The sequence below is a fragment of the Manacus candei genome, unplaced genomic scaffold (assembly GCF_025592945.1).
Source record: "Manacus candei isolate 608988 ecotype Guabito, Panama unplaced genomic scaffold, ASM2559294v1 h1tg000065l, whole genome shotgun sequence".
NCBI classification, from domain to species: domain Eukaryota; kingdom Metazoa; phylum Chordata; class Aves; order Passeriformes; family Pipridae; genus Manacus; species Manacus candei.
This window is the reverse complement of record NW_026138113.1, coordinates 6,997,169-7,018,485: the sequence shown is the minus strand read 5'-3', so window position 1 is coordinate 7,018,485 and position 21,317 is coordinate 6,997,169. Positions and strand designations below refer to the sequence as shown.

The 21,317-nt window shown below is 38.8% G+C and overlaps 1 protein-coding gene across 1 annotated transcript in view; it reads right to left on the bottom strand.

Annotated features, from left to right (window-relative positions):
• The window catches only part of SLC6A2 (solute carrier family 6 member 2), a 66,633-nt gene that overhangs the window by 20,714 nt on the left and 24,602 nt on the right, over positions 1-21,317 (bottom strand). The window contains 5 exon segments of the mRNA XM_051805862.1: positions 3,151-3,263; positions 3,910-4,034; positions 4,775-4,878; positions 8,466-8,600; positions 9,415-9,553. Of these exon segments, the coding sequence (XP_051661822.1) occupies positions 3,151-3,263; positions 3,910-4,034; positions 4,775-4,878; positions 8,466-8,600; positions 9,415-9,553 (616 nt within the window).

Genomic DNA, 21,317 nt, shown 5'->3' with positions numbered 1-21,317 from the left:
GAAGGCAAGAGCTCTGGTTAAACCCTGCTGACTGTTGTAAATACAGACAAAGAATGTAAAGCAGCTGGTCTCATTAATACCCAACCCCTCTATGCTTGCTGACATTTCAGCTGCAAATCACTGCTGTTATGAGGCCTAATTTTCTAACTCTCTTCTTCACACAGGAGAGTGTCAGGGCACTCAAGTGTGATGGTTGTTGCCTCCACAGACATATCCTGTGCAGACTCTTTGCTGACTCAGGACAATAAGTACTTTGGGAAAAATAATATACATTTCAATATACATTGGAGAAAAAGCTGGTAGATTAAGTAACTAAACTCCTTAAGATATTTCTTATAAAAAGACAGGCACAAGAAGCATCTAGAGGAAGTGTGCTGAAGAAAGATTCACTTTAGCCATTTAACCAATTCCAGTTTGATGAAAATCTTTACACACTTGGAGGAATTACTACATAGGAAACTTGATGTAATGTTTTTTTGTTGACAACGTGAAAGAATTTGACTTTGTTTTCTAGAAGTTAATGGTGAACATTAGCCCTTGTTTTGCAACATAGGAAAAGTACTTTCCAAATTTTCACTGAAATTGCTGGGTTATGTATGTGGTTATGAATTTTAATTTCTTTCCATTAATGAAAACATTCTGTCCCCACTCACCAAGAAGCTATGAAAATTAATTTCAGTCTTTTGTCATAATAAATAAATTCATTTAATATTTTGGAGAGGCTGAATTCCATTACTTTTGTGATACTAGAAGACCATGGCAAGACCTGGAGTGCTTGGTGCAATACAATAGCTGGTTAGTAGGTGCTGACATAGCCTGTTCCTTTCCTGTAAGAATTTGATGAAACCAGCAGCTCTGGTTGAAATCAGCAGCAGAGAATTGTTTGTTTAGAATCTGAATAATTCCTACCTAGAGCCATGGAGCTGGGGGCAGTGGACCCAATTTTTCTTTAAAGGTAACTAATGTTTACAAGTAAAATGCCCCAAAACATTGTGTAGGTTTTTATTTCCTAGTGTCTTAGGGGGCATCAGTGGGTGACCTGCAGTTAAGATGGGTTAATGTTTGATCTCTTCAGAAGTTGCTACTGTGTTGGCACTTAATTGATCTTGGAGAAGTTGAAAATGGAAAGAGACAGCTTGAACTATTTCGGCAAAGGGCCATTTCTTAATGTGTCACTATTTACTCCCCTTGTTAATTCCCTATAACAAGCTAGATGCCTACTTCAAAAAATGTTTGCAAATATTTGTTCTGCTTTCTGCCCTTTTCACTGCTGCTTGTTTAAATTTGCATGGTCAGATTTCTCTTTCTTTTGCATTTTGACAGTTCCATTTTTGTACAGACCATTCAATTTTTTTGTATTTCTGTGCCAGTGGAGGCTTATGTGCATGAATAAAAGTAGTCATGTATAATTATTCTTCCCTAGCTTTGGGGTTATTTGATTTTTAGCTTTAAAAATTTTAATTTTCCCTTCAGGGACTTCATCAGTCAGATGTGGGGGGAGAGTTGAGAAGATCACCATAAATAGTATGGCATGACCTGAGTTTTCCTTGGGAAATGATGACAAATCCCTCCTCTTTTAGAAAGAAAGAGATAAACTTGGCCACAGTTCATTAGTTCACAGTATTTAATTAGCTCCACAAGAAAGACCTTTCTCCACTTGTAGGAAAAGTGTGTTCTGCAATTTCAAGCTGTGTCTTTGCCACTCAAATGTTTCTTTACATTGTCTTAAATTTACTGCTGTTGCAACATTAACAGTTTTGGATCTAAACACTTCTGAGCATTTTTTTTCTCCTTAATTCTGTCCTTTTCCTACTGGTCATTCTTGCTCTTTCACTGTGCTAAACTCTTCATTTCCATCCTCCATTTTTGCTTACAGTGGAAAAATGGCCAAGCTACAAACCCAGATATAATCTTCCCTCTAACTTTTGTATAAGGATTCAGATCTTAGTCTATAAAGTTCAAACTTCATTGAACCTGAGCTGGAATCCAAAAATCCAAACATTTCGGAAACATTTAGACTTGAATCTGACCTTTAGAGCTCAGCCCTCACTCCACAAGATCTCATGCAACTATTTGGTAATGAATATCAAAGCTTCCTGCTCCAACCTCATTTTTCTCAGTTTTGCTCTTCTCCTTGTCAACTCATTCTTTCCCTTTCTTGTCCTTGAAAATGAATGAATTTTCCTGAGGTTGTAAGCAATGGGAACACTCTGTTTTGCCATTTCCAGTAAGAAATTCCCAGATCAACTCTGTACGTTCAGAACTACAAAAGAGACTTCTATGCTTTGGAATAGTAAGAAACCCCTACCCTACTAAAGAGGATGAATGTTTGTTCATGGTTCACTATTCCTTAAAGACCCTATTTGGTATTCCCAGAAATTAATCAACCTTTAAGATAAATATAACAGGATGTCTTGATGCCTCTTTAGCAAGAACAAAGCAGAACAACAGTTGTTTGGGGGCTTCGAATATTTTGTGGGACGAAGTCTCTATGATCCTGGATATCATGGTGTAGTAAAACTTAGCACATTATGGAAAGAGCAAATACACTTGTTTGACTGGACATTTTACAGCAAGACTGTAGTAAAATGAAATCACTATGAAATATTTTGGTGGGATTTTTAAATTGTGGTTATATTTACAGGAAATTCTGTATCATTGTTTGTAGAAAAAAATGGGACTACCTTCAGACATTGTGTGTCTTGAGCAGATGGATGGACTTCAGCACATATAAAAATCCCTTCTAGAAACCACTTTACTCAATGTCTTACTGTGTTTTGCAAGCAGGGTTCCAAAACCTTATTGCAGGTTCATAGCAGTAATAGTTCATAGTAGTGTTGTTGGGTTATACCTTTAAACAGTAATAATTGTTGATGAACAGCCCCACTGTAAAAAAAGTAGCAGTGAGTAAATATTTTCTGGCTTGTAAAAGATGAGATATTTTCCTAAATCTCTTAATGATTGTGAGTCTTTAAATATAATACTGGGAGCAATGCTATTGCTATGTTGCCTGTGACTGTGAAAACAGATTCAGGGAATGTACAGAATGTTTATTTGAAATGTAATCCCCTGCTTAAGGTTGATACCTCTCCACTTAAGGAATATAACAGTAAAAGAAAAATGCCAAGGCTAGAAGGAAAAATTACTCACAGAACTGTCGATGCCAAGAGTAAGGAGCATGATGAAGAACACCACAGCCCAAAATGTAGATCCTGAAAGAGTTGAAATTGCCTCTGGGTAAAGGATGAAAACTAAACCAGCTCCTGGAATAGAAAACAGGAAAAAAAAAAGTATTATTAAATGATGTTTCTTATTGTAACAAAAGTGCTCATTTTAGTAAGATAAATTATGAGTAAGTTGACTTTTATTTCACTTCCCCTTATACTCTGAGTAGGTGTTAAAACAAAATTTGCATTTCACCAAAAATATATCCAAAATACTTTAATTATTTACTCATGACAGTTTGGTAATAATAAAAAAAAAAATGCCATTCTTTCTACTTCAAACAACCTTGTATGGGATTCGCAACCTTACTGGCTATTTTTCAGCAATGTGGGGGAGAAGGAACAACGTGGTGTGGACTCCACTGTCTGGCAGGAGAACTGTTGGGTGTGATGAGAGTTACCAGTGAAAGGACAAGAGAGCTGAGCTTACCAGAACCACCAAAACCAGTCAAAGGCCTGTTTGTTGGACAGGCAACACTTGTGGGGGGCCAAGATTTTGGGGAACCTCAGTTCAGTAGTGGTGAGATAAATCAAAGCCATTTAGAGTTTACATTTCAACAAGGCATTTAAAGACAGAGTTCTAGTTCCAAGCAAGTTAATTTGAACTAATATTAATATAAACACACTTGTGAAAAAAATGGTGGGAAAATAAAGGGGTAAAATTAGTATGAAATTAACTTCCTACCTTCAGTAGCTACATCCTCAATTTTAACTTTGTGCTCATGAGCCATGTACCCCAATATGGAGAAAATTGCGAATCCCGAGATGAAGCTTGTGACACAGTTAATGGTACTAGTCAGCAAAGCATCCCTAATTGTGGAAAGAGGAACAGCCCAGTGAGGAAAAAAAAAAAACAAAAACAAAAACACTTTAAGGACTAGATAGGGATTGTCTTTAACTTTTCTTTTTCCTTTCCATCCTTCAGTTCACAATGTATTTATAATACGTGTACTTCTTGAATTTATGTTTCACAGGAAAATTTTAAGTGATGCTTGTTTTCATTCCAAAATGGAATGTTAGCAAAACGTCTAAATGTTGGAATTTCTCAGAAGGTGCAGAGCAGTTCTGTTTGAATTTCCATGGCGGTGATTCAGCAAAGCACTTACCAACTGTCTTGATTTTAAAGTGCATTCCTAAATTTGAACTCAACATGAAATATCAGAAATATAATCCCAAAGCACAGAAACACTTCTGGAAACTGGAATCTTTCTGCTATTAGTTCCTGGACCAATGAGATTTCACCCTGTGCTCACTGTTGTGCTTAATGGTACTTTTGAAAGGCAAACACCAGCACAGTTTACACAGCTGTCTAAAGTCCAGACCTAATCCCATTCTGTTTTTGCAGTGCAGCAGATATCTTGGCAGGTCCCTGTTACTAAAATTTCAATAAGGAAGACAGTGTTACAAGATTTGGGTTGGTTGCTATGCCTATGCAAAACTCACTGTCATTAACAAATGACTGAAGATAAAGATAGCTCAGTACTTATTCCAGCTGCAGTCAGAATAAAACAGTGTAATTTTGCAGTAGTAATGAAAGAATAGGCTCTTACCTGTAACAGTTGTTGTCAAACTTATTGTAACTGGCAAATGCAATTAAAACACCAAACCCAGCTCCTAAGGAGTAAAATATCTGAGTAGCTGCATCAATCCACACCTGCATAACAACACCAACATGGTCAGTGTCAGTTCAGTCCACAGGGATACATCAGGAGAAAAGCAAGAGGAGTACAGAGCAACTGGCTTTTGGAAAACAATTGGCATTCATGCTTGTGGGAGTGTAAGAGCCTCCAGCCCCAGTGAGGTGTCAGATGGAGCATGGTCATGGTCTGGAATGGCTTAACCTCTGGCAAGTTCTTACTCTGTGCACCCTGCTACCTCTGGGGTGGACAGTGGTACCTCTGAGATTTTACTTACTACTGAAATGATTACATGTTTTTTCTCCTGGGTGGCAGAAATACACTTCCAATAGTCCTTGTTCCAAGTTAGTTTGGAATGTACAATCAGAAAACTAAAAATAGTTGATGGGTCAAGAGTTACAGGACATTTTCTTTCCCATAGTAAAGCTTTCTTTGTGTGACTTTATATGATGCTTTCTTGAATCAGACACTGAAGCACAGTTGATGTGCTGTGAACAGAACCAGGCAGGTTATCTGTCAGCTTTCTCACTTAGCTGGAGGAGTTGCAGAAGAAATTGCAGTTCATACAGGACTTCTAGGTATCATGGATTTCTTTCAATAATAGCAAGACAGTCCTGTAACACCAATTCCTTGCTCATTCTTTTTATATACCAGTTACATCTTAATATCATATTTTTGCACAGAGGTTGGTGTCTAATAGGGTTGTGGTCTCTTAAAAGTGTTTCTGTGGATAAGAATGCAGAAGGAGGGGTGCAAAACCTTCATATTTTGTCTTGTTTTTTAAAAACTTCAGATAACCCTTGTTGTTAACAAAATTCCTGAACAATTTTAACATGGATTTTGTTTAAACCATAACTAGGTCTGCATGGTGCCACCATAAAGCTCTTGTTTTTGTGGTTCTCTAGCTCTTTTGTGTCTTGCCAGTGCAATTGCATTCATTGTGCTTCCCCTTTCTTATTATTCAAGCACCCTTAAGCATGTGCTTAAGTCCTATCGATTGAAGTAAGACATTAGCACCTGCTGCCTCCCAAAGGACTTATGCACTGTGTCTGTTGAGTAAGAGTCTTGGCTCTTAGTAGCTGATTAGGAAACAAATTGAGAAGATCAAGGTGAAGGTTACAAAGAGCAGAAACCATAAATTCCTTTACAACTAAGATTAAATGCAAAACCTTCCTTTTGTTCTACCGAAGCAGGATGTGAAGCAGACAGTGGGGCTGGTTCTGCTGTTGATGCTCATGTTCTCTTTCACTGCAGCTGAATCTGATTGATGCATAGTCTAATATATTTTATGGTAGGATATTGCTTTTATACGCATGAAAAATGAAAAAAAAAAAGGCATTTTACAGGAGGCAGCCATCAGTCTTTCCAGCTTTCTTCAGTGTTTGTCATTTAACTTTTGTGCGTATTCTTTCTTGTGTATGTGGATTTAAAAAGTTACTGTACTGTGAGGAGAGGAAACATTGTGTGCAGCACCAGGTGTTATATAATCTTCAGGATATTTGCTAAGGTGAATGAAAGAGTGAGTGTCACCTCCACGTCTGACTTAAGTCCCTAATTAACACTGATGCCTTTAGCAGAACACAGGTTTTGTTTTACACAGATATTTAACATATCCATTTGTGCAGTGCAGATGAGCATTGTGACTTCGTAGCTCTTGGGCTTTCAGCAAGGAATATATGTAGTCGTTGGTCTAGTTAAAAGATCCTCAGCTGAATTTCTTTCTCCTTTTTATAGAGACCCAATTGTGGACTCAATATCCCTGAGAACTGAGGTGTCTTGGGGCTTGCTCAGTGCTGTGCAGGATGTGGCTCCCTAAAATGAGGCACACCTGGACATTGATCTGGGTGCTCTAAGGTCTTCTAGAAGAGCATTGGCAGAGGCCTCTGTATGTCATTACTCTTTGTGACTTACAATGTTTCTTTGTTTTCATTTGGAAGAAAAAAAAATCATAAATCAGATCCAGGGATGCACTGACATAGAACTGAAGTGGGATTCTATTCTTTGAAGCCTGAGAACTAAGATTAAACAAACAGGACTATTGCAGCAGCAGGTATCCCAGTCTCCAAGAGGGGAAAGGCTGACATGGCAAAGCAATTAGTGAAACTTCTCTGTATAACTGCTCTTTAGTCTTTCACTATTCTAGAGCAATTTTTTGTTGTTGTTGTCTGAAAAATTTCGTCTTAGCAACAAGTAACTTTAGGGTCACTTAAATAGCAGCTGCAGAAATAATAAGCTATGAAAGAGCAGTGGACAGAATATCCTTCCAGAAGCAGAGGGCAGCTATGGTCATGGGGGCCTAGATCCTGAGCTGGTGCAAGCAGGCACAGCCCCATAGACATCTAGTTGAACTTGTGATGCTTTTTTCCAAACAGCACTTAAAATATGTAAGAAAAATTTAATCACCTCCTTTGTTCATCCTTGCATCTTCGTATTTAAATGCATGAACTACTGGGGTGGCTACTGCCTTGTGATGAAAGTGCCATATTTGAAGTTTGGTTTCACTATTCCAAAATAGAGTGAGATGGGGTCTGGGTTCTGGTGAAAACTTCTGTTATTGAAGAAATGTCAGTTTTCAAATTTAGTATTAAAAAGCCAGGGAAGTATTGTTCTGCTAAAAGTATTTAAAATAGCTCTGTGTTCTTAACTCTCAAGGTCTTTTTTAATTATTCTGGAAAAATCAAGATAGGATTCACAGGAAAGGTACAGTGCAACTATGGACAGACTGCAGACCCTTCTGCAAATTTTCAAGATGATGCATTTACTTCTAGGAGAATGATGTCATTGCTTTTCAGTTTTATAACCATTTGAATGGTCTTGTGACCCATCCATCGAGATATCACTGTCTTATAAATGATTTATGATCTTTTTAGAATAGTACAGGTAAAATCTCTCTGTAATCACCAGATCTTTGTTTTTTGTAGGTCTGAAATGCCAGTAAATTCATGAGTTAGTGACTATACTTGTAGATCTTGTTTTAAAATGTACGAAATAAGTCTTAGTTCCAAGTTACTCCACAAAGTAAATTGGTATGGATATATTTATGTTGTTAAGTGATACAGTGAAATGTAGATTACTTTCAATAACAGGATAAGAACACCATACTATTGCAAATCTCCTTTGTATGAAGGACCATGGTTTAACAGGTGAGTTAGTCCTGACTTTATATGTTTAGCAAGATTTGCGTAGGCCAGAATTTTTGTTTACCAGGTTAATATTAAGCTAGTGATTAAAATAGCAAGGTTTTCTTCTTGAGGGAATTCTTAGCCTTTTGAGAAATAAGTTTTTGCATGACTCCATTTTCTTGTATAAAGAACACTGTAATTTACTGGGTGCACAGTCAAAACATGGACTTTTTAAAGGGTTTGCCACACCTATAACTGCCTTCAGACAAGTGTTTTGTGACCTGAACTGTTTGGGTTTAGTGTGAGATAGTGCTGTTATGGAGAGAGTGGGAAAGTTAGACTGTCAGAGACAGTGGACTAATGCTTATGCAGAAGCAGAAGTGTGGCTATACAAGTTCAGAAGTTAGCTGTAATATTTTCAGTTTTAATAACAAGGCAGCAGGTTTAATAATAAAGGAATGAGAGCAGAAAAGTACACTTACTGTGGCTTCTTTTAATCTTCTGAAATCTATGTGCAGGTATGCATTTATTCCATTGTATGCACCAGGGAGGGTTATTCCATGTATTAGTAAGACAAATAATACAACATAAGGCAAAGTGGCTGTTATCCAAACAACCTGCAGACAACAGAAATCCCAAAGACTGATGAGCTCTTACAGAAGATGTAAGAATGTGTGATAAGCACAACTGGCATTTTCTTGGTTTGGCCATTCAGTTTGATGGAGAAGCTCTTTACAGGACATCTTGGGGGAAAATGCTGTTATGTATCATGAGTCTTTTCAGATATAAGTTTACAGATGCCAGTAGGAGGCAGTTTTGACAAACAGAAAACATTACCAACACGTGTTAGACTGCCAATGAGCTGCTCAGCTCTGTATCATTTACTAAAAAAGTGCAGTCATCATATTAGGTGATACTGTCATGAAAATGTACAAAAAGCTCTCAGATGTATCCAACCCTAGAATTTCTCTTGAGGTGGTTTTTGAGGGATGTCAAAAAGCAACTTCAAGTGACTTTGACCAAGTCTTTCTCTTGACATGGCATTTTATATAATAAAACCAAAGCATTCAATGCCATTGAAGTATTAGTACATTTGGCTAAGAATAGGATGCACATTTAAGACAATTTTGAGTATTTAAAAATATTTTCTGGATGTGACCACTTTTCACAGTTCAGAGATTTTTGTTGAATTGAAAATAATATGCTAATAAAATCTCCACTTGTAACATCACACAAGCAAAGCTTGCAAATAAAATAAAGGCTGAATTGGGATTGTGTATTTTCATTGTACATATGTGAAGGTCTCTCACATGGTTTGGTCCCTGAGAATCCCTCAGAATCAGTCATTTACTTTCTTGCTTTCTAAAATTAGGGGACTTTTTAAAGGAGACAAAGAATGTAGCTGAGATAGAAGGACAATATTAGCTCTACCTTTCCCGAAGTCTTCACGCCTTTCCACAGACTAAAGAAAAGAATGATTACCACCACCAAGAGGCAGAGGGAAAGCTGCCAGCGAGGCAAGCCAAGGTCATGGATCCCACGGCTTTCGTGCAGGTGCAGAACTCCTCGCCTACACCAGATACACAGAAACAAAGCCAAGTCACTGCAGGAAAAAGGATTTTACATATCTCATGCTGTGGGCAGCAGGAATGGATGCTGCACTGCAGCAGGACTTGCTCTGCTGGCATCACTAGCAGTGAAAGCTGTTTTGTGAAGCCATGTACTGGCTTCTCCCCACAATGCCTTTATGGTCTCATGGCCCCATCACTGTCTGTTTAGCCCCACAGTACCATAATGATACCATGCTCTCCTTCACTGGAAGGAAGTATACTTGGAAGTATCATTGGCTTGTTCTTACTTGAACACTGAACAAGGTCCAGAGAGGGTGCAGAATCTCTGTCCTTGGAGATTTTTAAAACTTGGCCAATGAAGGCCTTTGGCAGACTGATTTACTTTTGAAGTTAGCCTTGTTTTTAGGTAGGGAGTTATATTAGATGACCTTCAGAGATGTCTTTCAATCTAAATTGTTTTGTGATTCTAGATAAGCAAACAACTGGCTTCCTGCAACTTTAGCAGTTCCAACTTTATTTTCGATTTCTTTTTGAAGGGGTTATCTTGAGGGTGCAAAAAAAGTGGATAGGAAAAGCAACAGTTGGTGAATTTAAATTGGATGTAGTGATCTGTGTTATTCACTGAGACAGTGGAGTCATAGCAGAGGAAATTCTGTTTCTTACCAGGGCAGGCTAACTCTTTTGAGACCTACACAGAGAAATGCGGTGTTGAAAAGAGCCTTTGTCCTGGAGACTGGTGATACGTAGTGAAGTTGTCAAACACATTGTGTGCAACAGGCACTGGGATATAGAAGAGATGTTACAGTGGATCTCTCTTCCTGTAACTCAGCTCTATGCTATAAAGTGTCTCTTGCTGCTTTTACAGATCTAAGAAATCCAGGAATATTTTGCTTCACAGAAAGCTGTATTTGCCAGGAGGAATGGCATTGTGGTTGGAGCCCTGGTCCAGAGGTGAACTGCAGAGTAAGCTCCTGGTTCTGATATGAACCTACAGGATATGTCTCAGGGATTCAATTTGTTAGTGTTTCATTGCCCATCCAGAAAAAATGGTCATGACCTTCCTTGTCTCCTTCCTTTCTCTGTCACCCTTTGTTTGCTATGGACTGCTTGGGCAAAATAGAAAGTTCATCTCTGTTGTCTTCTCTTAGGTCCACAACAGTACAAACAAATCAAATCAAAGAAGTCCTTTTCCCTGGAGGACCCTGACATGTTTAATGAAAATAAGTGCATTTTAGAGAAACTGCAGGACTGTGTGATCTGCCCTGCATGACTGCAGGGACTAAAGCCTGAGGAGTCTGATTCCAGGCCCATTGTTGGTCCCTATACAATCTCTCACTAGATATTAGTCCTTCAGAATTAACTTAAGCACTTGTCTTGCCAAGTCAGAGATGGGTGAGACAGTTGCATAAGTTCTAAGACAGGACAAACCTGTGTGCACTTCAGTGAGGAAAACTGAAAAATGTTTCTGTACTACTTAAATTGTGGAAACATGCTGGGAACATCAGAACAACCCTTCTAGTAATATGAAAAAGTTGCATACAATTCCCTTTGGATCCCTGAAGCTTTATGATCAGCTAAGAACTGTAGTGGTTTGGCTTCTATAGTTTCTCCTGTTTAATAAGAAATGCTATATTTTTGACTGTTTCTGTGATTAATTCCCAGTTGGACACAAGACAGTGGTAGAAAGCATCCTCCTAAATTAAGCAGCTGATCTCTTTCTGTTGCTTTGTGAGACTAATAACAAGTGAGGCATTAAAAGTAGTGAACATGTGTTTCTGGCATATATTCAAGAATGTTCCTATTTAGAAAGTATGAGGTGAGTTTAACTCTTATTATGTATACATCAATACAGTTAAATAATAATATAGCTGTTACCTGGGAAGCAGTGAAAGAGAGAGGCAGACTTCTTGATATCTAAAACCCGAATATCTTTAATTAAATGTAAATAAATAGATAGGTTTCACTCCACTTTTGCTTAGAGTCTGAATAAAAGCAACTCGTATTTCTGGTAATGAAGTATAACTTGATAGAGAATCCACAGCATAAGCAAATCCTGGGCAGGGGTGCCTGATTCCAGGCACCAGCTTGGGCAGTGATAAGTACAGCCAGGAAAAGAGTCACAGGTTTCTTATCAGAACATCTGTCCAGGATCTTGGGAGGGTTTTGGCAATCTGTGCTGGGTGTTATAAACAAAGTTCTTTGGAGTACAATATGTAGAGTCCACTCAGAAAAACTGATTCCGGACTTGCATTCTTTGTGCCCATTGTACTTGTGCCCAAGTATTTTTTTTTCTGCTCCCCTGTGTGCTTGCTTTCCAAGAAGCACCTAGCAATGTGTCTTACTGCTTGGAACACTTGTCAGAACTGCCATTTCAAATGTGGGATTCCCGGGATTTTCAGGAGAATCTCCATTCCAAGAGTTCCCCCTTAATCAGGGCAAGAGATCATAAAATAGGAAGAGAAAAATGCTGTTGTAGCCAGTCAAAACAGCTGTGTAACTGGGCAGCTAAGCAAGGAAATCTTTAGAGACAGCTGCTGTTTCTGACATCTAATTCTGGCAGGTCTTGCTTCCTTTTCCTTTTATTCTGGGGCGGGGGGGTTTTTTGTTTGTTTTTTAAATTTTCTTTTTCTTTGTGACTTCTGAAGATAAGTCATAAAAGCTTTCCAAAAGATGCCCTTTTTGAGGATTGCTGGCAAGTAGTTAATGAATGTTTACCTACTAGAACCTACATTTCCATTCCAGTAGCACCATAAAGTATAAGAGACTTAGTGATTTAGGTTAAGGTGTGCTGACATCTGAAGGAAAGAAGCAGTGGCCAAAGTATTAGATGGACTAAGAATTTTTTGATTTAAAGAATAAAGCTCTGTAATGTTGTTTTAAAAACAGTGGTTTGTTTTTGTTTTTTTTTTTGAGGAGGGGCAAATGTGAAAGGAACTCTTGCATTCTTCATCTTCATCCAAGTTAGCATACATCAGCAATGCTACAGAAAATCCAGTTAGCTCAGTTATGCCACAGTTATTTCACATCAAGGAGTGTTTATTTCAGGAACAGCTGAGGCTGTTTTAAACCTGTCTATATTAAAGTAAGTTGAGTGATAAATCCCTGACTGGGTCTTTTAAATTATACTCAGTCACCTCCCTTATACTGGCTACAGTCAGGAAAATATGAAGTAAGACATACTGCAAGATTCCCCATTTGGGAAGCTCTGAGGTCAAAACACCTGAGTTTTCAGCCTTTTGACATTATAGCAGAATAATGCAAGGTGGCCAACATCCACTCCTGAATCGAGGTTGTCTGCACTCATTGCAGGATTGTCCCATCTCCCAGTGCTATGAAGATATGTACAAGTCATAGACAAAATTGCATGAAGTGTTCTCTTAAATCCCCAAGCCAGGGAACCAGAGGAGGTACAGCACCAGTATCAGCCTCTGTTCTGTCAGCTTCTTCAGATTATGTCCAGAGCTACTGGCAACGTCTTAAACTTCTGAAAGCAATCCTTACTTCATAAGTAAAGAGATTTTTGTCCAATTCTGCTAACAAAATACACTTATAATTCAGACCTCTGAGTCAAAGAGAATGGAAAAATCATGGGTAGTAAGACAATTAGAATTAGTGTTTTGTTGTGATTGAGAAAATAATGAAAGTAGATGAGAAATACATGCAAAAAAGAGAAGAGAATGTTATGGGGGAAGAGTCTGAGAAAAAACATTAACAGATGAAGCTGATGGAAAGTAGAAAAGGGATCTATTATTTTATGGTGAGCAAAATACAAGAGAAACTAATAAATTAAGCGTTCTGATATTCTAGTCAAAGCTCTAGAAATATTTAGTGCTGCACAAAGAATCAAACAACATGCACTAGAGAGCAGGGATTTGTGCAAAGGAGCTTGATTTATGCTAAGACTGCATTCCACTTAAGGGAGTGTAAATTAAATTTGCAATGACTTTGAGACTGTACATGTGGGTACCAAAAATCTTTCCACCTGTCTGCAAGAGGAGCAGGAATATGAAGGGGTCTCAGATTGAAGCTGCACTCAGAGGTTCTGGTTTCTCTCTTGGGAAATTTCATCCTGTTCTCTCCTTCCTTATGCTCTCTGCTGGGAAGATTCTCCCAGTTAGCCAATAACTCCAGTTCCTGCCTTACTTCCACACTGCATTCAGCTTAAGGGAGATAGTTCACCTCCGCTGAAATCTGCCAACAGCAATTCATTTGTTAGAACCACAGATTCCTGTTCAGTCTTTGTGCAGCACTTGGGTCCTCTTTAATTTGGTGTCAGATTCTGAACAGCCAACAGGAAGCCCAGCTGTTTGGTGTTTACACATAAACCCTAAAACCAAATTATTAAGGAGGCAGTGGGGCAGCTGCTCAGTGGGACCCAGTAAATGAAGGACCCAGTCATAGTTCTAATAAGAGGTAATGTTGGAACCAATGAATTTTTTTTCTCTGTCTTGGTGTTCCTACCTGTAAAATAAGGATTATTATAAATGTTTGCTTTGTATCTTCTCTGAGCAATTCAGAACATGCTTGTTATGGAAATGGTGAGTGTTTGAGCATAAACAGGGAAGAAATGGGGAGGGTTGTGATCTGAAAATTACTCTGTATCTTGTTCACTCCAAAACATTTAATCTATAATCAGAAAACAGGAGGTAAGAATTTTAGGTGTAGAATACTCTGAGGCATTTTTGTCAGATCAGGAGCTTTTTGTATTATCCATTCCTAGACAGATTTATATGATTGTCTTTTAGAAATTTAGAAGGTTTTGTACTAGCAGATCGAGTTTAAGATCTTGGAGTAGCCTAGTTTTTCCAATCCCAAATTAACTATAATTTTAGTTTTCAGCCCAAATATGATTACACAGCTCTATAGGTTCGTTTTATTTAGTAAAGGCAAAAGTTACTGGCATAAATTTGATGTGATCAGTAGAAGGATGTCATTTATCTAATTTTTTAGATGTCTTGTATCAGATCGGTTCCAATTTTGAAAAATGCCATCACTTGTCAGCAAATTAGTACGTTAACTAACAAATGTATTTTTTAACATATTAAGTAGTTGTAAGAATCACTAAGTTCTTAGAAAGTTAGCAGTTGTATTTATGAGATCAAACTCAAATGGCTTGCATAAACTAAGAATCAGCAAATTGGATAAGGTATAAATAGATGTAGTCCTGGCCTCCAAAGCTATATTCCCTATTCTGGTAGTTAGACCAGGTTTTTATGGTTTCAAACTTAACGCAAATTGTAGATTGAAGATGCTAAAAGGATTGTCAATGTATACAGTGTGCAATCTATAGGAATTAAATTACATACTCAATTTAGAAGGCAATTTAAAGCACAATAATTGTGCTCAATTAAAAGGCTCTCCTACATGCATCTTCTGTGTTATTCATTTGGGCAACCATAGTTCAGTCATCAATGCTGCCAGTTTTCTTCACAGCATGAAATGCAGTTGGTTTTGCCTGTAAAAGGTCAGGCTGTCTGCACCAAGCACATGTGGATAGAGTTCTTGCAGAGTTTGCCAGGCTCCAGGTACTTTTACTTCAGTTATAGCCCTGCCTAGATTCAGCTGTGCTGTGCCCATGGCAGTTTGTGTCCATACAAGTGTGTGGGACAGAGCTCGTGGTACAAAGCCTGTAGAGCCGAGGTGGGACAGCAGTGTCTCCTGCCTGTAATTCTGGGGGTGGGGTGCAGTGCAGAGAGAGCAGAGTGGCTCCACATGAAGTGCAACAGGGCTGGTCTGGCTCAGACTGGCTCTGCCATACCTGCAGCTGCCATCTGAGCTGCTTGGGTGCCTCTGGGTGCTTTGCAAAGAGCTCTGAGTAAGGCAGGGCTGCAGTGCCAGAGGATACACCCGGCTCAGGAGAACAGACTGAGCCACTGGACGTGCAGTGTGTGTGCCCTGTGTTCCCTGCTCCCACCCTGGAGCACTGGGCACGCTCCAGGGGTGTCCAGGGGCTCTGCAGGAGCCAGCTTGGTTTCAGCTGGACGTGCTCTCCCCAGCTGTAGACACCAGCTATACCTGCTCTCTCCAGCTCTGGATACCACACTGTCTTTTGCCAACACCTTCATTGTCTGGGTTTTTCTGTTTCTCAAGATATTTCAGCTCCCTCTGGTGTTGGAGAATGGAGGTGTGTAATGGACTGCAAACTAGATTTTGGGCATCACTTACATAAAGATAATTTGCCAGTGGCACCCTGGCTGGCATGTAATAAATTATTATTTGTATTGAGTGAAATGATATTTCCCAACTCACTGAAATCTTCAGCCACCTTAATTCTCCCGTTAACTTAGCAATTCTGACCTCCCCTGCTATGGTGCCCCACTTGCATGCATTCAGAGCTCTCCAAAGTTGACTGATTTCAGAAGAGCTGCATGGAAAGACACGAAGTTGCCAGAAGGTCAGTCACAGGAATAGGCCCATGCACCACAACCTGAGGACTGCTGACACATTTAAACAAACAAATGCCCGCTTTATGGTTTGCCATTTGTTGTAATGCTGGCTCCTTTACAAAGTTGAGGTTACTTTATCTTTTCATGGAATTAATGCCTAGATGTGATAGTTATGGATGAGCACTTTCCCTACAGGGAGCAACACATAAAACACTAGTGGTGATGTTATGTCACTACTGTCTTGTAGAGATGATTTGAAGAGAAACAGGTGAATACAAATAAATGGATGTTTAGTTGTGTGTGACAATTTTATTGGCTTTGCCTGGAGGGATATGTGCTGGTGGAGATGTTCCACAGAGAAAGGCTCTGCTTCTGCTTGCCCGGATTTCAAATGCAAGATAATATAGGGGAGGTGCTGCAGCACTGACCTCAGCCACTGTAGTGACTGTAAATATTGGTCCTGCTGCCAAACTACATAAGATTCTGTATGTAAGTTAAACATTTAGAATTCCTCCTGCAAGTTAGCACAAAGCAAGCCAACTGCATAATGTGCAACTCCTGACATTTGCAATATCTCATAAAAACCCACTGCAAATTTAAGTTGTCCAAGTGGTCATTCAACAAGTCTTCTGGACTTGCTACATAGGGGCATGTTGTGGTTTAGGAATCATTTCCATAAAGCTCCCCAAAGCCTAAGAATGGGTGTACACATTTACAAGGATTGACTTCCATTGTACTCGCATTTAATTTCTTTTCTCTTTATATAAGTTGATGGTCAACAAATGTGAAGATGTGAACAAATACTGAAAAATACATTTCGAAACTGTGTATTTATTTTATGAACATAAATACTTGTAGCAGAAATTTCCATGCACTGAGTCAAAATGAGAAAGATTGAGTTACTTTTATGAGTCCAAGATGTCAGCAGGGTCAAAATTAAATAGACAATCTGCAGTGATGCAAATATATTAGTCTCCATCTATGGCTGTGTAAGCAATGCAGCCAGACACTTCTTTAATATGCCTGTGCAGTTAATATTGAATTGATATCTAAAACAGTTGGCTTATTGCTATTTCACCAATGTGCCCATGAATCTCTCACACAAAGTATTTAATAATGTACAAGATTCTAAACCCACTGAAATCAGAGGATGTTTTTTCTGTTACATTCAGGGTATTTTCCAGGGGTGAAGGTACAGAACTTGGCTAGAATTCTTAGTCTTGGGTTGTGTGATCTCTATGAAGGTAAACAGATGACTGCTACCCAACTTCAAACCTCTCAGAAACATCTGACAAATTTCCTTTCACTTAAGATGCAAAACACAAGTAAGCCTTAGATGTCTGGAGAGATTCTTAATTTCTCCTTGCTTACAAACTCTAGTTAGTTTATATAGTATGGATGTTGAATAAAGAAAACCCTTTAAGCTTCAGATGTCTGCAGTGGAGGTTTATTGTCCAGAAAAGTGGACATTGGGAGCTGCTGATCATGTTTACCATGAACTTAGAGTCCTTTCTTACCAGGCGTGATTGGCACAATATAGGGCTATCCACTCTACTTAGTTGTTGCTGTCTGATTCAGTTTTCAGAAGCATTTATAGGCAGAATTGCTTATGCTGACTTGTGAAGTGATGTTATGTCTTCTGGGAAAAGTTGTTCCACAGTTGTTTTAAGGGGACAGGTTCCTACATCTTCCTTTGGAGCACACAGTGTTGGTCACTCCATCTGACATGATCCTGAGGTATGTGGACCCTTTGCCTGGGGTGGCATTTCTGGTGAAGAATTGCACCCAAAAGCACAAACCTACTGGTCTATAAAAGTACCCTTTACTGTATGTGGTGAGGTTTTTCTCAGGACATTCCTGGCTCACACTCCTCATAAGTTTATGTTAATTAATATGATAGATGTAGACTGCTGTGACTGAATCTTGTCTTTATTCCTTCTTCTTAGGTAGGTTTTTGCAATTACTCACAGCTGGGCAGACTTGTGAATTCTGTGAATTTCCTTTACTGAATCTGGCATGAAGATTTCCCTGTAAAAGTGTTTTTTATTTTTCATGCAGAAAGAATGTATTACAGCCCTGAGAAAAAGTACTATCAGAGGGAAGTAGTTGTAGCTTAATATATTTGTTGATAATTTCACTGTTTTTTCTTAAAAATTGCCAAGATTTGTTCCTACAACAGATTGTGATTTTTTTGCAGGCACAGTACCTCATGAAAAGAATAGTGGTTTTGTTCTTCCAAACTGGTATTTCTTAATTGTCAGCATAAATGAAAGCAAGGTGGTAGCAGACTTTTCCTGGACACAAGGCTGGAGAGAACAAATGTAAAATATGCCTGTGTTCAGGCAAAGTATTTAAATAGGAGTGATGTGAAGTAGGTAGGGGGACTTTTTTTCCAGTCATGTACTTCTACTTTTCCAAAAAAAAAAAAAAAGGTTTATAATGAATTATTTTAACATACGTGGAAAGGATAAAAGGTTCTTTGCATTTTGTGTTTAATTCCAAACCACTGAAGAGGGAAGTAATTAAAGTGATGTGTGCCTCCACAGAAATGTGGAATTGACATTTTATTCCTAACTGGTTTCTCTTATGTCTGGCTATTACTAGCAGAAAGGCACCAGTTGTTATTAGGCTTGGCTTGCTTTGTTAAGTTTCCAGTGTACAAATACTTTATAATTGATTTTATAATTCATCTCTAATGAAGTATTGTAGAGGTTCCATTCCTTCCTGTTGTAGGAAACTGTCCCTATGACATCAATGGCACCTTGGCCTCAATTAAGCCTGAAAAAATGAAACCAGATTTAGTAAAATGAAACTCTCTGGAAGGCCTCAGTGTAGAACCAGTTCAACCTCAATTACTGTCCAGCTCTTGAGGTTTGAAAACAAAAGCCAAATATGTTTTTAGAACTTCTCCTGTCACTGCCTTGGCATGCAATTTGCAACTTTAAGTGATTTCTTCCAAGTCTGAGGCTTAGATGATTTCCCCTGGTTTCCCTCTCTGTCAAATACTGGACAGCTGAGAGATTTAGATTGCAAGTTTTACCTTTTCTCACTCAATGTAAGTGGTTACAACCAGCATATTTTTGTTGAATTTGAGGTACCTTTCTTGAAGTATTTGATGAACTGTGATGTGACATCACAGTACTCCCACCTCCTCCTACAGTTTATTCCTGTGCTGATGGAGATAGAGGTAGTCAGCTCTGGCAGCTACAGGGTTTTAGGAATTAATTGACTCTAAATTCATGGTCAGGCCAGCTTTGTGTGAAGGAATTATGTCCCAGAGAGAAGAAGTGCCTGTTTCGTTTAGGGGTTATCACACCATCCTTCTGCTTGCAGCCAGTTTTGGAACTACCTCTTTTCAATCACTTTCCAGCTGCAAAAGGAATGTTTGGTGTTTCTGGTCGCCCTGCTCCCCAGTCAGCCTGCCCACCAGAGGGCAAAACTGGGTGTGTGTGTTCTGACCTAAGTAAACAAACTAGAGAACCACGTTTAAGCTGTACCACTTCCCATTCCCTCATCTTGTGGCACAAAATAGGAAACTTTTTCAATCAGAAGATTCAGCTCTTCCTGTTGTGAGAAGACCATGGGCATGAGTCAGGTTATTTGATGTAAGAGAAGCAGCTCTGCTTTCTGACGTGGTTTATTAGGTTGGATCTGAAAACACTAAGACTTTGCACAAGTTTGGGTCTATACCTGAGCTGTACAGCTGGACTTGATGAGCTAATCCAAATACTGGACAGGTAAACATAATGCCCCTTGTGATTCCCTGTTTTTACAGCTGAGGAAACAGATGTTATAGATTGTTTTACTTAAGTGATTATTCTTCTCATTTTTGCAATATAATCTACCTACTAATAAGTACAGGGCCTAGGGACTTAAGTACAGCCCCAAAATTCAGTAATCAAAGCATAATGAAATGTCAAATTCCCTTTTTATTCTTACCTTCTGAAAACTGCACCTCGAATCTATTTTACAGTGAAGAAAGAACCAAAAGATTTCAAGTTTCAGTGTACAGACAATCACAAATAGAGCTGTTCCCCAGATTAGTGGAACTAAATAAAAACATCATGAATCCACTCTACCTCAAGCTCACCCACTACACAATCATCCCCCAAGTGTGATGTGATAACAGAAGATGCACAGAACCACTTTAAATCATAAAAAGGCAAAGCAAGAATATAGGGATTGCATTTTGCTTTACAAAGGCTCAAACCCAAGAAAATGAAAGAAACTCTTTTTAAACGTGTTTAAATGAAAGTTCTGTAATAATACAGTTCTTTGTTTTAAGACTCAGAATTTATAATTTCTTACAGTTCACTTCAAAGTCAGGTTCTCTGACTACCTGCATACATAGGCTTTTGCTATAAGTGATCTACTTTTACATTTGATTTGTGAACACATCATATATTGTAGGGGCAGCAGATTTCATAGCTGTCTTTATTTGCCATTGTAGTGAGTTCCTTTGACCTCAACACCCCATATTGTTTTCAGAGCACTGAATTTAGTTTACCCAAACCCCTGCCAACAGTTTGTGTATCACCGCTGTTCTTTTGCTGTGCTGTCTTCAGAGAAGAAACAGCAGCCACAAATGTTTCAGAGCTATAAACAGAGACCTCAAGATCCTTACTATAGCCAGCCATGGTGTAACCCACATGAGGTTATTTATGGTAACAGTAATGCCCCTTTTTTTCTACAGGGTTGGACTCACTGCTCAGCAGGTGCATGCCCTGATACTCCCAACACAAAAATATTAACTGATTATTCAGATTAATTCAACAGCTGATTCAATTAGTCTGATGCTCATCCCCCTTTCTTTCTCCTAATCAAATCCCATTTTCCCCCAGAGGTCCATAATGCAAATATTTATACACAGATTGATATATTTATTTTCTAGTTCAGTTGTTACCTTTTTGGGGTTGATTCCAACTGTTTGATTTGAGTGTGCCTTTGTCTGTTTTGACTCATGTTGCCTAACGCTCTCTTGCTTAGGAATCAGTAAAAACCTGTCTTTCTATAACCTGGCTCCCTCCTCCTCCTGCTCAGTGCATCTCACTTCATTGAACTATTGAAGTAGTTGAGCAAACAGAGGTCTGGTCTGCTGTCTGCTCTGAAATATTTTGCAAGTAGAGAAACAGTCCTTGTGTTTCCTTGCCCTGGCAATGCTAGTGCAAGCAAAAGTGGTACATAGAGAACATTCGTGTCTTGTCCAACTCCATTTTGCCCAGTAGCAAGTACTGCATTAGTACAGGAGCAACCAAAGCTCACAGAGGCAAGAGAGTCACCCTGGAACACAGATCAACATTACAACTCCATTTTAACCTTACTCTTGGGATGCTCATTCTAGAGGCTAGGTGCTAACTAACCTTCAAGAGGAAACACT